The 15,731-nt window shown below is 35.1% G+C and overlaps 1 protein-coding gene across 1 annotated transcript in view; it reads left to right on the top strand.

The window, feature by feature from the left end:
• Window positions 1-15,731, top strand: part of Ptp36E (protein tyrosine phosphatase 36E) — a 653,618-nt gene that overhangs the window by 553,466 nt on the left and 84,421 nt on the right. Inside the window, exon 8 of the mRNA XM_085943740.1 lies at window positions 1,214-1,380. Within this exon, the coding sequence (XP_085799866.1) occupies window positions 1,214-1,380 (167 nt within the window). The remainder of the gene's footprint in view (window positions 1-1,213; window positions 1,381-15,731) is intronic.

Genomic DNA, 15,731 nt, shown 5'->3' with positions numbered 1-15,731 from the left:
AGCGATTTTTGTGTAGCTTTTTCATTATTACATGAACAATAATTGTAGACATAATTTTACACAGTTATATATGATAGCCTAACTAAATATCTTGACCGATCATCAGATGACGTAAACAATCCCAAGGATTTATGTCGTATGTTATATCGAGTACAATTTAGATCAGATAGGTATCTCGTTATCCAATAGTCGATTAACAGCCGCTTAGCTTAATCAGACATATACATATGCATTATTGTGTACTGGTGTGTAAAACTCCCACCTCCGCACCCGTTATGTAGGTATATTATGCAGCCACGTCATTCGCGGCCGGCTAACATAACCCTTACGTGTGCCAGATCAAAGAATTTAACCCCTCATTTTGTCCCGAGCAGAGCCGCACGGGACTGGTGATGCAACCTTGCACCGAAGTGCGAATGCGTGATGTTAATTTATATGGCAACTATCAGAGTGACTTTAATTTGAAGAGTCGCAAGGGGAATCGAGAGTGTCCCGCTCCCCGTACGCTCTGGCGAATTTAGTAAACGCCACAAAATTGGCCTCGGTTGTCACCATGTCCGCGTGTCTTATTGGGCCCGAATGGGGTCGGACCCGGGCAAACAACTCCGCCCGTTCGGGGCCCATAAGTGGACAGTCCCACAGGACGTGCTCTGCGTCCTGCTGGTCGTGTCCACATGAGCAACCAGACCCATGTCTTGCCAAACCAAACCCCTGCAGTTTTGCCGCAAAGATTATTGTGTACTGTATGCAAATGGCGGGATGTTTGAAATTTATAAAATTTTACACGGCATGTGTACGTCAAACAAATATATTTTTATTTGTATTCAGCACCATCAAAAACGTGAAACTGAAAATTAATCAAATGGAAAAATGATTTTTCTCCATCATTTCGGAATGTAGAATATGACAATAATTCATCTTGCTAATTTTCATGATTTTACATGCATAACATGTTCAGCTATGCTGCCGGACTATAATATATAATATACTTGTATGTTTAATGGTGTGTTGTGAATATCCGGAAGTTGTAATATTCTATTTTCATTCTGAAAATAAACGGATTTTAAATCTATTGGGACATACCTACATATTATATTGGACGAATGAAACACTGCGCTAAGTCAACCCTACTCTCAGTGTGGCCAGACCTTATGACAGCATTCTTGAATGAGTAGAATAAGGTGAATAACATTTTGTTTGTTTTTGGTTACAGAAAGTAATTGAAGAACGCTTCATTCTCCAATTCCACTACACCCAGTGGCACTCACACACGTGTCCGTTCTCCAACGCGATTCTGGAGTTTAGACGAAGAGTACGAGCGGTCGTCGGCCATCGCTTGATGAGCACCACGGACAGTGGACCGATGGTCGTGCACTGCAAGTAAGTAGTTCCTACTATCAACCATAACTTTTCTCACTCACTGTCAGAAACAATATACCGCAGGAATTTTTAAATAGATAAAATTTAGCTGTCTGTTTGGGTCAAACAATTATTTATTCAGAGAGAAATAATACGTCAAAATTTTACAATGCCAACAGTAGATAGTTAACTATATTAGGTTATGATTCTTTTTTTAAATAGGTACTATGTTTGTAAGTATTCAAATCAAGGCCTGAACAAAAACGAACCATAAGTGCTGAGAAAGTGATTGGCACGCTTATATCTCAGCAGTGACCTCCCACTGTACATAAAACGCAAAGTGTTCAACCAGTGTATGCTTCCCGTAATCACATATGCGTGTGAAACATGAATCCTAAGTAAAAGAGAGTGAGTAGCACAACGTGGTATGGAGATGTGTATGCTGGGCATAACGCGAAAGGACAAAAAGAAGAATGAGTGGATAAGGAACAGACAAGGGTTTGCGATGTAATAGAGTTTGCTAAAAACCTCAAATGAAAATGGGCTGGACACAGACAGAAGGGACAATCTTTGGACAAATCTAATCATCCAGTGGTATCCAAGAGGTACAAAACGTCCGCAAGGTAGACCTAGAGGCCGCTGGATCGATGAAATGATAAAGTTCTGCGGAAGTACGGACCGAGAGAAGTGGAATCAGTTTGGAGAGGCCTTCATCCAGCAGTGGATAGATTCAGGCTGATGATGTTGATATCTCAGCAATATGCGTTAGAGTAAGATAGAATTTCTACAGCTCAATTAAATATTTTTTGAGCACGTCGCCGGTTAATATTGATTTGAATTACTACAATCATTTCAAAACTTTTTTTATTGTATTTGAGTTAAATATAAAGTTTCCGGTAATTATTTTTCGTTAATTTAGTAGAAAATATGGTTTACTATATTGTGATTAAATTTGGTAGCTGTACGGAGAAACAACATTATGGTATAACGTTGCATAGTTAAGTTAATAATAATAAAATTGAGGTTCTACTGTGCGTTATATCCAAGAAATGCGGCTTCATTTTGCCGAAAAATACACACTCTATTTATATTATTACTCTGAGATTTAAATATATTCTTCGACCACAAGTAAATTAAAAAAATCTACCTGGTCCTACTTACAAATAATATTGTTCGATACATATATGGTAATCTAATTGTAGTGAAAAAAATATAAAACTTGAAACTGGCAAAATGAACTTAAATCCGATAGTAAGCTTTTTCAAAATTCGAATCAATCATTCATTATATTCATTGCAGCCATTTACTTGACTTTTGAGCCTCGTATAGATTTTCATCAACGTTATATTATGTAACGTATATAATATGCAAGGCAGCATTTTCCTATAACCAGAACAAATCCGCCTAAATAGGGGATTATTATTTCCTTTCAGTATTCAACGTTTTGTTCGAGTCAGCGCAAATTACGCGAAATGAATTTTCTCTCCACTGATTGAGTCGGTTATTGGAAATTCATTTGGATTATTATGTGCGGTTAATTAACTACGAAATTTGACTAGATCAATAATGTAACGAGGACTTTGAGAGGTTAGTGGTTTCATATTATAACCCACTTTCACTGGAAATGTTTTAATTACATTTTATATTATATTACATTTCAACTTATTACATTGTTGGAGCGGCTTACCCCCGTTTCAGACGGGACACCGGTGTCGCGCTTGTATATAATATGGAGGCCTTTGTATTCGAATAAAGGGGCTTTTGTATTATGTTTATGAACGCCCAGAGCTAATGAGTCAACGCATAATTTCACGATATAAATTAGAACATAAAACTGGCTGCGGTTATAAAAACATGTGTATCACCGGCTTGTGAATGTAGTGGCCGGAAGTGTACCGGACACGCTTTGACTCATTAGCTCGGGGCGTTCATAAACATAATACAAAGGCCCTTTTATTCGAATACAAAGACCTCCTTATTATATACGAGCGCGACACCGGTGTCCCGTCTGAAACGGGTCTTAGGCGTCGGGTTATAATGTCGTAGGCCACAGGTTCGAATCATGGGTCTGCCAAATGCACATAATATGTACTTATATAATAATATGTAATATATATCGTCCCCTTAGAACAGAACTAGCCTAACTGATATTTTTATATTTTACATTAGAGCACTCTTAAATTTTTTTTGTCATTAATTTGAAAACTGTGAATATACGAATATTGATTTAAATATACGATAATACATTAGTTCAAAGTATTGTTTATGTGAAACAAACATTAAAAAGTATATTCTGTTACATATTTCTTAAGATAACGTCAGATAAGTTAATTGTGTTCCAAAATGTTTTTAAGATTGAAGTTAAGCTTGGAATGATCTAAGCTGATAACCTTTTTTACGTTCATAATAAAATTCAGATACGCTTGTTCTGACTCCATGAAGAACCAAAAAAGATTTTTTTAGTACAATAAAAGTAGGTATTTTCACAAAAAATCAGTTAGGCTTGTTCTGTTTTAAGGGGACGATATATACTATGTATATAATCCCCACCCACCCCCCACCCACGATGGCCGAGTGGCTTAAATGCCGGCCTATAGAGTCGAGGGTCCCAGGTTCGAATCCTGGGTCTGGCTAGTACACATATTGTTTTTCAATTTGTGTATGAGTCAGAGTATGGACCTAATATGTTGAGCAAGTGGCTGACATCCATTTCTCGTAAAAACAAAAATCTGTCAATACAAACCTCCACTCTGTGGAGGCCCATATGATCCTATTAGGATCGGACATGGTCTAAAGAAGAAGAATATAATATTATAGCAGTGACAAAGGGTGGAGGTCGTCATAATATGATGCACACTAAACTTTGTCAGTCATACGTATTTGTTTTCATTAAAATAAGACTGCAATTTACAAATGGTGTTGGTTAGTTTTTAAAATTCAATTAAACCCTGCGAAAACCAAGCCATAATAGGAATACGTGTATTAATTAAGGCGCTAAGTACCAAAAAAATTAAAACTGACATTTTTATAGAAAAGTGTTCTACATACCAACGCCAATAATGTCAACTATGGTCTAAGTGCCTCAAGCAAGTCAAAAAAATATAGCAAAATATTTAAATCTGGCGACGTTGTAAGTCCGTTGGCGTGTTTTATTTATAATGGTGTAAGTACCACTGCAGTAATGCATAAGTAACACATTTTTCAAAAGGTCTGCTTCATGCAATTTTACTGCAATGACTCAGTATTTTGTAACCACAGGCAATACTACTTTTTGGTACTTAGACCCTTAATTAATACACGTATTCACTGATGATAGTCAAAAAATACTCGCTATCACTTTTAGTTTTATTCAATTCACTATCGATACTTTTTTGACATTCCTACGACCAAGAAGACTGCAACTAGAAATAGCCATTGTTATTTAGATTAACAGTCGTGTAAAATGATACATAATATAACTGTACGTGAATGTATTTGGAGGTTACAAGTTAGAGTAGAACTCAGAGGCACCTAAACTGTGTAGTACTAGTACTGCCTTTTCAGTGGTATCGGCTGTAAAATGAAGTCCATAACGAAGATCCTGTGTGACGTTGTTATAATATATGTATATTGGAAAATCTCTCTTAAATCAGCTCTTTAAAAATAATCAAAAAGTAATTTAATAAATTCTATAAAAACCAATTTAAATTAAAAACAAGGCTTACGAGTTGATTGGTTAGTGTTTGGGTTTATTCCATCAGGAGACACCGTTTTAATTTGTATCAGCCTGAAATGTTTAAATAATATAAATCATAATATGTGCCTACTTAGTTTGTAGCTGATTTCTTCTCTAGAAAACATAGACTAAATAATAATATCGAATTTTATATCTTTTATTGCCTCTCTCAATTCTATCAAGCGTTCGTACGATGACAGTGATCTTATATTGTAGGTTACTATGTAGAGCTTGGTTAGTGAGATAGATGTAAGGTTTGTTAGCGTCGTTATATTTTTCTTTGGAGGGTTTTGGTCGTGATCTTCCTCGGTGACCGGCCGTATTGGAAGATGGATTTTGTTTTTTGTTATAATATGTTCATGTATGAGATCTTGGGATCGTGGGAGGGGTGGGTTGGTTGCTATGTGTTCTTGTCTTTGATGTCTTGGTTGTTTGTTATCGTGTTGGTATTTTTGTTGACTAAGAAGTTTAGCATACCCGGTTTTGGGGCTCCTTCTGATAAGCTACTTGATCTTCAAAACGATGTCTGTGGTTGGAGCGTTTTGTTCTTTTTGGTGGGTTGAATGTTTCTATCGTTCTGTGGTATGGGGTTATTTTCAGGTAATTTAGGGAGTGTTCTTTTATTGTTAGGTTTTACTATGATCAGTTTATCATATTTTATTCTGACTGTATTGCCTTTCTCTTTCTCTAGGATTATTTGCTGTTGTAATTCTTTTCTTATTTCTAAAATGTCCTGTGGATAGTCCTCCTTCATATAATATTGAGTGTCTTTCAGCGCTCTCTTTTGTTTAAATACGAGTATGTTAATCATGAGACTGAGAGTAGTAAAAGTTACTATTATTGGTCGAGGTTTTTCACCTTTTCTTCCAATTCTCTTTACCTCTAGACTAAATAATAATATTATAGTTAAACTAATATAATAAATTGATACTTGAACTAAAACTTAAATTAATTGCAAGTCATATGCAAGAGTTGACAATGTTCATGTGAAGCGGACGAAACTGGTCCAGAATAATATTTAATACAGTTTAATCAGTACTACATATTTTGTTTTATTTAATATTATTAATTAAATTATATTATAAATATATGTAACAAAGGAATAAAGGGTATTTTGCACGATTGGTAAAAAAGGTCACTGAAATCCATAGAAATCCATAGAAACCCTGAAAATATTAATAGGGATGATGGATTACGGTTAAAAACGTCATGGCTTCCGGCACTATCATCAAAATCCAATATTCGAGCCGGTATCCCTGGTCGTAACGATTGGCAGATTACTCTGAGCAACGTCATTTTGACATTCTTAGAGCAACGTTTACATTCACATACCTACAAAACATTTTCATCATAAATAGATCATCTCTTGATAATGGCTTCTGCAACGAGCTCGAAACGTCGGGTAAAGAAGTAAGAAGGACACACGGTGGAAACCCAAAAATCTACTACGATAAAAAACAACCGTGAAAGCCTCAAACATTATATATATATATGTACCTTTCATGACTTGCCAATCGACCAGATTCGTTGGGCATACCTGGTCCATCAATCGTTCAAATCCTTTGTTTGACCTTGTTTTATAAACAATATATTATGTGCTTAACTTAAAGGACATTCATACTTTCTAAAGCTACAATTTACATAATACATATTAAAATGGTTCACAAACTTTTAAAGTAACTAGGTACTAAGTTAGTTTTAGAACAAGGCCTATAATGCAAAATAAAATAGGCTCACACAAAAAAGGGGAAAATCAAATCCGGTATCAGAAATAATCGTTATAATATATTAGAAAAGTTTGTACTTTATACATTTTCTTTGACATATGAGAACGGTAATCATTTTTTTTAAGTCAAGGGGAGCCGTTCTTTTATATTCACTATTTCTCAACAAAAACCCCGTTTCTTTGGTAAACGGAAAGTCATACAAGGATAGCCATTGTGAAAGATCAGGTCTTTAGGATATCTATTGTGGAAGATCGGGTCTTCAGGATACAATGCAATTTGTCTCCCTTTAGAACACATTCAAAGGAGCATGCCTCGAGCAGTTTACTTATAAAAAAAACTTTATTGAGTTACGCTTAGAGTAAGGGGCTATAATCACCAGTAGGAGTCATGTAGGTATTTTGTATTACAATATTTGATGGTGATTTTAGAACGCGTTTAGGTTGGCTAAATCTATAGTTATTGATAAAATAATATTCTGTGTTTTGGCGGTGTGGTAAAATGTGCGTAATTACCTTAGTTTTACAAATTCTTTTTTTCCATGTTTTATTATTGTTCATCTAAATATTCTATAAAATGATGAGTCAGGGTAATTAACCTCATGTATGAGTGAGTACATAATTGACAATGGTCTAATCGCAGATAATAATATGTCTGATATACTTAACTGTAAAGTTGTGATTATATTGAGATGCATGTCGCTTACTATCACGCTGTCACTGCGACAATTTTAGTCTATGGTTTCGTTATTTTGCAGAATGTTTTGAACGAACACGATCTCTGTAAATTCAATGATGGAGTAACCTAGTGACGAGTCTTTGTAAATTCAATAATATTTTGAACAGAACCCAACCCGCAGACCATAGATAATTAGCATTCTTATAGAAAATACATAGTGCCAACCGGTAAATCTAAAACACACGCAATTTTGACATTATTCGAAAATGTGTAGGCATGTAGAAAATGATAAAAAAAAAACTTTCGTTGAGTCATGCATGTGTCGATGCAGTGCAGTACAACGTGGGGTGACCTCATTGTTATTCTGGTGATTTCGGTAGATTTTGAAAACTGACAATGTTCGTTTATAGGTTCAAAATGTGCTACGGGATGAGAGCATCAGTATAATAACATTTTAAACACCAAGAAAAACACATGACATTATACACTTTTTTCCGTAGCGGTAGCTTACTGTCACGTCACGTGATATTACGCGACATGCACCATAATATATTTCGCGCTTATATGTCATTCATAAAATAACGTCGAGTTAAAGGGTAACTGATGCAGTGACACATTCGAGAGCTTTGATGTGGTCGCCCGTGTACAATGCACATGCATCACTCATTTCGTTGCAATTTTATTGCATTACGTTCAATAAATTATTGTATCTAAATTATTGTTGCGTTGAGTTGCTTTATTGAATATTATCCAAAATCGATTTGTGGTAAATGGTCATCGAACATTGAGACCCTATCTAACAAAATCCAACTATTTGACGATGACTACTGTCCATGTGATGGCAACACCTCTCAAATAGCATGTGACATGTCATTAACGACTGCTCAATACTAGAAAAGAAACAATGGCTTGTCAGGACTCTATATAGACAATGTCATTACGAAATTTACCTCCAAAAACGCTATGAGATACTAAACAACAAAATAAAACAAGAACACTCCACAGTATATAACATTTTAACCATTAAAAATATATGAAATAATTGGAGTAACATAACAATAATACTTCACTCGCTTCTAGAATTTGCAATGTAAACATTAGCAGTTTTTTTTTTTATATTTTCTACTTAATCTTAACTTAACTTCTTTCTTTTTTAATGAATAGCCTCTCAAAAATGTAAAATATTTAATTAACTTATCTCTCATGGCAGTATGTTTAATAATATATTTAAAACAAAACCAGCCAATTGTTCTTCAAATGAAGCCTTGAAAGCTCAATAATTATTAAAAGATTTCAAAAAGCTTCATAACCTGTAACGCAGTGTTTCCCAAAGTGTGTAACGCGTACCCTCTGGGGTACGGGAAGAGTTAGGTGGGGTTCGCGCTGCACCAGGCTTTGGCTGCGCCTGGTGCAACAATCATTAATACGACATCAATACAACATCCATGCTAGAAGGTTTATGGCATGCGGAAGAAGAGCAATAATTGTTTAAATTAGTTTCAGACGGATTCTTTAAAAATAAATATACCTAAAGAGTGTACCTTAACATCATTCTGGTTGCAAATGCAACATGTGTATCCAGTTTTAAAAGAAAGTCCTGAAACACATCCTACCTTTTCCAACTTCATATCTAGGCGTGTGATGTTCCTTTTTCATCATTTTTGTAGACATTAAGTCAAAAAATGAATAGGCTTTTGGATGTGGAACCGCATCTCAGATTAAAATTAACAACCAGGGAACCAAATTACGATGGATGATCTGTCTCAACATAAACAATTTCATTATTCTCATTGATTACAATAAATAATTTGTATTATAACTTTTATTTATATTTTATTATGAATAAATTTTATTTTTCGTTTATTTTATTTTGTTTATGTACCTACTAAAAAAGGAAAAAATAAATATATTTTGATTGTTATTAAAGTATAAGCATTTTTTTGACGAGGAGTACTCACTGTTACGAAAATTATAGAAGGGGTACACAGATGTCGAAAGTTTGGGAAACACTGCTGTAATTCGATAATTAATATTACACATTTATTAAAAATAATTGAAGAGTTAAAGCATTTCTCCAAACACTACCTCTTCAGGTTTTGAATAAATCGTATCGTAAGTAACATTTTTGATAAGGACAACATTGAGGGTCTTTTTATGTCTTTTTGCTGTCTTCGGGGATCCAACTGATTTCTTTAATTTAATAGTTTCTGAAGTTACTATAATTGTATCAGCCTTTATTGTCCACAAAATTATCAAGTTTATTGTATTTGCAGTAGAAAGTTTTCGCCCTGGCGCGGCGTTAGTATAGAATTTTCAAAACCTTGCCTGTGGATTGTTTTTATTGTATTTTTTAATGAGATAATGTTTAACTTGTATTTTTAAAAAAATCTTTTGTATGTCTGGATGTCGGACGCGGGTGCGAAATTGGGTCAAAGACTTGCTTGAGGAACTGCGAGTAAACAAGGACGAGCGGCTATGTTTATTGAATTTATCGGCGATTTTCCCCGTCTCGGGAAAGTCAATGAATCGCGGCGCGGGGAAAATATTTTTTCCCCGACTTTTTCCCGTCGTTATTTATTGCTTTCGGTAACATTTTACGCAGCGGCGATATTTTTTGCGCTTTTCATTTCGAGAGATGGCAACACAGCACCTCCCGGCTTAAGATGTCATTCTAAATTTGAATTGAAACTGCTTATTGGATTACTGCTTCAGCTTTTGACGTCGGCGCCTTGCGTTCAATAAGCCTCTGATTCGAGTCCCAGCTGGATTAAAACAACCCAATAATACTTTTTTACTCTGCAATAAGCACAATTATATTACATTTAACTGTTTATTTTTTACCCTACTCAAATTTGGATCATTTTAATTCAGACAGATTTGAAATGGAATCCCGTGGACGAATATTAATTTCAATCAATACATATATATATGGCTGGATCAAAATAATTATGGATCAAATCCATCAAAATGGATTCTGAGATATTAAGACCTAAAGTTAAAACTCGTTTTGTAAAATTCAGGAATGTTTTCACTGTATATACTTACTATATTTTAATAGTACATGGATCAATTTAAATAAATAGTCGAAACATAAAGTATATTCAGGCTTTATTAATATTAGCAAATACCTCTTTATAATGTTGAACTTTCAAAATGGACATGATTCACATTCAATTCGATGTCTTATCAATACAAGTATTGCATTTATGAGGAAAATTGCAGAGCTGTGTAATTTGCACAATAATATAGAAATCTGTTTTATCTAGTCACTGAAATCAAATTTTATGAAAATTGGACTAGATCCATAATTATTGTAAACCACCCATGAATGTAATTTCTAGACCTTTTTGGTTCTAAAGATTCAAAAATAGAAATAGAAATTGGTTTATTAATTTCTCGAAATCTTGAAAATTCTCAAGATTGTTTTTGTCCGGCCAGACTGCATTTAACAATGTATCAGCAATTTAATCTCTAGTAATATGCATACCTAGTTAATTACTATTGTTACGATATATTAAACATCACTTTTAGTTTTTCCGTTACGATGTTTTAACATTTAAAAAATGTGCTTCCCCGATACATATAAGTTAGTTAAATACGCACAATTCTCAAAAATATGTAAGTATTAAGTACTTTTGAATTCAAAATTGGCCCTTTAGCTTTGAGGTTCTCTTATTTAATACAAAGTTTTTAGGTATAATATATAATCTATAACTAGTATTTTGATATGTTTAATGACACTGAAGATTTTCAATATTCTGTATTTGAGTTTTATGTCAAAAATCGAAGTGACTAACTAATTGACTGTGAAAACAGGAATTATTCGGTCGAAGTGTTTCTACTTCGATGGTAGATAATCTCCTTGTATATCACATTCCAAAGGCAAAATCCCAACCATATCAGTCAGTGTCCGGGCGTATAAATATTTTTTTGAGCGACCCGTTACGGTTTCCGCCCACGATCGCGTCGGCCTAGGGCGGCGCCTTCTCGCAAATCAAAGCGCCGCCATCCAGTGTTATCTACACGGGGTCTTGTTAAATTTATTGGAGATTTACACTTTTTTTTTACTAAATTTGCGTGCAATATAAATATAAAGCCGCATTTACACCAAGCGTGCGAATGTTTGTTCTTCCCTTACTCCAGCGAAATTCGCTGTAGTGCGGGAAGAACAAACATTCACTTGCTTGGTCTAAATGCGACATAAGGGTAGCGACGTCCGTCTGGTTAGGCAGAATACACAAGGGAAGGCTTTTCGGGTCCGGACCCCTCCCCCGTAAACAGATAAAATAGGAATTACTTAATTAAATGGAATATTACTTCTTATTCTTCGTCAGGACCTCATGACTGAGGATTGTGGCTCGGATGAATCGACTACATAATGGTTCCCTCCAATCCAAACCGTCCCGGACCACAAGAGACCGATTTCTATAAGCTGGCGTACACGTCATCGTGGATCTTTTATGACCTAGTCACTAGTGGAACTAAATTCCTAAATTCCACCGCTTCAGCATCTTGACCATGGCCCCCACATCCCGAAGCGGGCCCCCTACCTATCGCTAAAGATAAAAGCAGTGTGACGCTGTACAGTATAATGTACGCGGTAAAATTAATGTGCATATTTAGTATTTTTTTGTATAATTTAATTTTAAACATCCATTTGAATTATGGAGTTGTCGAATATCGATACACAATTAAAATTTGTATCGTACTCGTACAACCACATTTTAAATAATAACATTATTGAAGAAAAATAGCGGCGCAGGCAATTTTTTTTACTATTAGAGAGAATTTGTGATGTGTGTTTATAATTATCTGGTCGGCTCGCCCCGCCGGGCCCTTCCTAAGCCCGGGCCCCCAGGCTAGAGCTCTGTCAGCCCCCCCCCCCCTTTTGTGGGGGCCATGATCTTAACACTGTATTACGTCCACCTCCCGCCAACTTCATCGTCAATGCGACGCTAGCGACGCGATGACGTGTACGCCGGCTTATAGAAAATCGGAGTCTAAGTATTAATCGAGCGTATCACAGGGCGCTACGTTTGGATGTGAAGCATCAGCCGTTTTTAACGCCTGGGAATGTCTCAGGAGCAAGATTTTCTTACTGTCACTGTATTATTCGTGCGCCCTCGGTGAAGTAGTGAAAAAATGTCCGTCTCAAAATAAATTCAAGTCATGTTTTTTTTCAATGTGTATTTTTTCCGAAATCATGGATGTAATGGGAGTGAATAACTAACAACTATACATTATTTTTTACACAAAGTAAGTGTCCAACATTTACCCTATTTACTACCATTATAACATAATATACTATATTGCTTGATGAAGTTGGAATAAAAAAATTGAAGAGGTATTCATTCAACAATGTTATCAGATTGGGGACCCATGTGCTCCGTCTGGAGTGGATAATACCGTGAATCAAATATATAAAAGTATCAGGCTAGCAGAATGTTGGCAACACCCGTAGTCCCATTTGACTAGCAAGCAATATCAATCTGTTTCTAGCTAGACTCAGAATATTCAATCGTCCATATCTCTTGACAATTTCTGCGAGCCTGGTAGTTTTCCGTCACAGTAAACTTTACTCGGCAATTGGATTGTTTTCCACTTCACATGGAGTGATCGTTCGATTGCATGTTATAAAATTCAATTCTCAATACATAATATATAATATATATGTCAAGTATACGATATAATATACGATACCGATTTGATTTAGAATATATGAAATAAATCAATTCTTTCGATATTTTATAAAAAATATAATTTTTATTGTATACAATTTAGACAAACATAATATTATTTGTGGGGGTCATGATGTTGTGGAAGAAGAATCGAGGGTTGGAAGAAAATAATATTTAGGAAATAATTATTATACAGTCAAACTTGGTTATTACGATCACGGAAATCGCGAGATCTTGGATGTTATGAGGAAACATTCGTTGACATTTTACTTTATGAATTTCTTCATACATTTATTCACTGTTATAACGAGCTACTTCTTGGGTATACCGAGCAAAACTGTTAATGTGTCGATCATTTCAAAACAACATTTTCGACCCTAAGCAATAAAATCCGATCGGGCAGTTAACTAGACGGATTATGTTTATGGCACTAATTAAGTGTCTAAGTACATAATTGGTGTTTTCGCCGACAACATTGAAAACGTATCCACGCATATGGTTGAAATTGCATGTAAAAAATTCAAGCTTTTTGATGTCAGTACTCAGTAGGTACCTACCAGCGCCGGCGGCTCAGCACTTCATTACAATAAACAACTTATTTTGTAGTTTATGAATGCCATGGTTGTTTCGGGGATTTTTACGGTGTTTTCAGATTTTTTACGTCCTATGCTTAAATAGAACGCGGCGCGAAAAATTTTATTTAACGATATAATGAGTAATGCTTATAACGAGCAAATTCAATCGGTCCCATCTTCCTCGTAATAACCAAGTTCGACTGTAATTGAGTCAGCGTATTTATATGGAGTTTGCGTCAGCGGATATAGCTGACTATGTGGAAAAATGAATATCACGGAAATAATAATTGCAGTAAGCTATTTACTGAGTTTACCATAATTGGACACTACAGGAAATCGATGTTAAAGAATTTGTAATTGCGGTAATGTATTTAATATCGCCGATCAATATGCTGACACGGATTGAGTTGTTCATCCCCATATATTTAAAATTTTGTCGCAATCTACTATAAAAAATGTAGGTATATAATATTCGAAATGTTTGCCTTATTTTACCATGACCTGCAGTACTCCCACGGGACATCACCAATTTTAACATTAATTGTCCTCTAAAATGTAAATCGATATTATTTATTTAAAATATAATATGTTATATAATTTAATGATTATGTGACTGGTTTGGAGGCCTCCATTTTAATTTTCAGACCAATCCAAAGTAATCGCTCCAAGTTACATAATGAATTTGCGGTATAGAATGAATTTAGTCACATTCCATGACGCGTTTGTCCAACCAAAAAAATGCAATAATTTTTGTTTGGCCAATCCAACATCGTAATAATATAATAAACACACCTTTTCTCGTTTAAAAAATTACAAACCCGTTCGTAAATTTAGATATAATTACAATAATAATTACAAAGTTTTTCATGCTCTACGTTATTCAATTACCCTTTAAACTCGAGGCCTTTCAGAACGTGTCTCACCATAAATGGGAAAATTTTGATGAACTCGACATTTTAAAAGTTTTGACAACTGCCTGACGAACTTGAAGCGAGATTAAGCACTTGCTTGGTTTCGTGCTTGGAGTGAAATGTACGTTGTTTTACCCTCAATATTATTTGCTTGAGAAGCACATTATTATGATGTGAAACTGTTTATCTTTCATGACATTGCGTGTCTGATTGTGTCAATGTGCTTCAAATTATCGGAATACTAATAGTATATCGTACATGTAATATACTGGTATAATTATGTAATATCAGAAGAGGTTAATAAGTTAATTATGCTGGATTGTATTCAATCAGTATTTTACTTACTACAAGAGGCGTAGGGAGGTATTTTAGCACCCGCAGCAGTAATTAAAAATGCGCCCCTTACGAAATACAAGAAGTACCTATGCACCAATATGCACCCGGTGTCTTTTGAGATCGAGCATGCTCTTCAGGAGCATGTGGGTTGAAATCATATCGGGTATTTTTAGACATTTCTTAATGCTAGATTTTCCAATTTTATTTTCACTGACAACAGTGTTCCTGTCAAACAGTCAAATTATTTTTTCCAAGAGACGGAGCGATAATTTTGCCGATTTCACGAACCGGAACGGCGCTCCTATCCATTTCGAGCGCTGGTTATATATAATATATAGTGTTACATAAACACATTGGTTTATCATAATAAACACCAAAAAAATTTTTCTCCGACATTATTTTTTTTTATTATAATCATATTAAAAAGGTTCGTTTTCTCATAAATTGGTAATTTTAGGATGAAGTTTTGAGTTAAATTTTTATTTTTGCATATTCAACGAAACTCGCCTGCACTTGCACTTGCACGCTTCTTGATACGCCACTGGACAGTGATGTCCCAATGCAAAATGCCGACCCTAGGCAGCGCCAAAATGCCAACGCAACTTGGCAACAACAATAAGTCAGATTGTAATTATTCGCAAATCTGCACAATATGTTGTTTCTGGTCACTAAGGACGTCGAAAGGCAACGGAAGTAAACTAGACATCGCAAACCGGACAAAAAATTACAGTCCTGTTGAATATTTTATGTTAATT

Source organism: Rhyacophila brunnea, unplaced genomic scaffold (genome assembly GCF_057557595.1).
Source record: "Rhyacophila brunnea isolate RB1 unplaced genomic scaffold, BYU_Rbru_1.0 scaffold_16, whole genome shotgun sequence".
Classification (NCBI taxonomy): domain Eukaryota; kingdom Metazoa; phylum Arthropoda; class Insecta; order Trichoptera; family Rhyacophilidae; genus Rhyacophila; species Rhyacophila brunnea.
The sequence above is the reverse complement of the archived record's forward strand: the minus strand, read 5'-3'. Positions and strand labels throughout refer to the sequence as shown.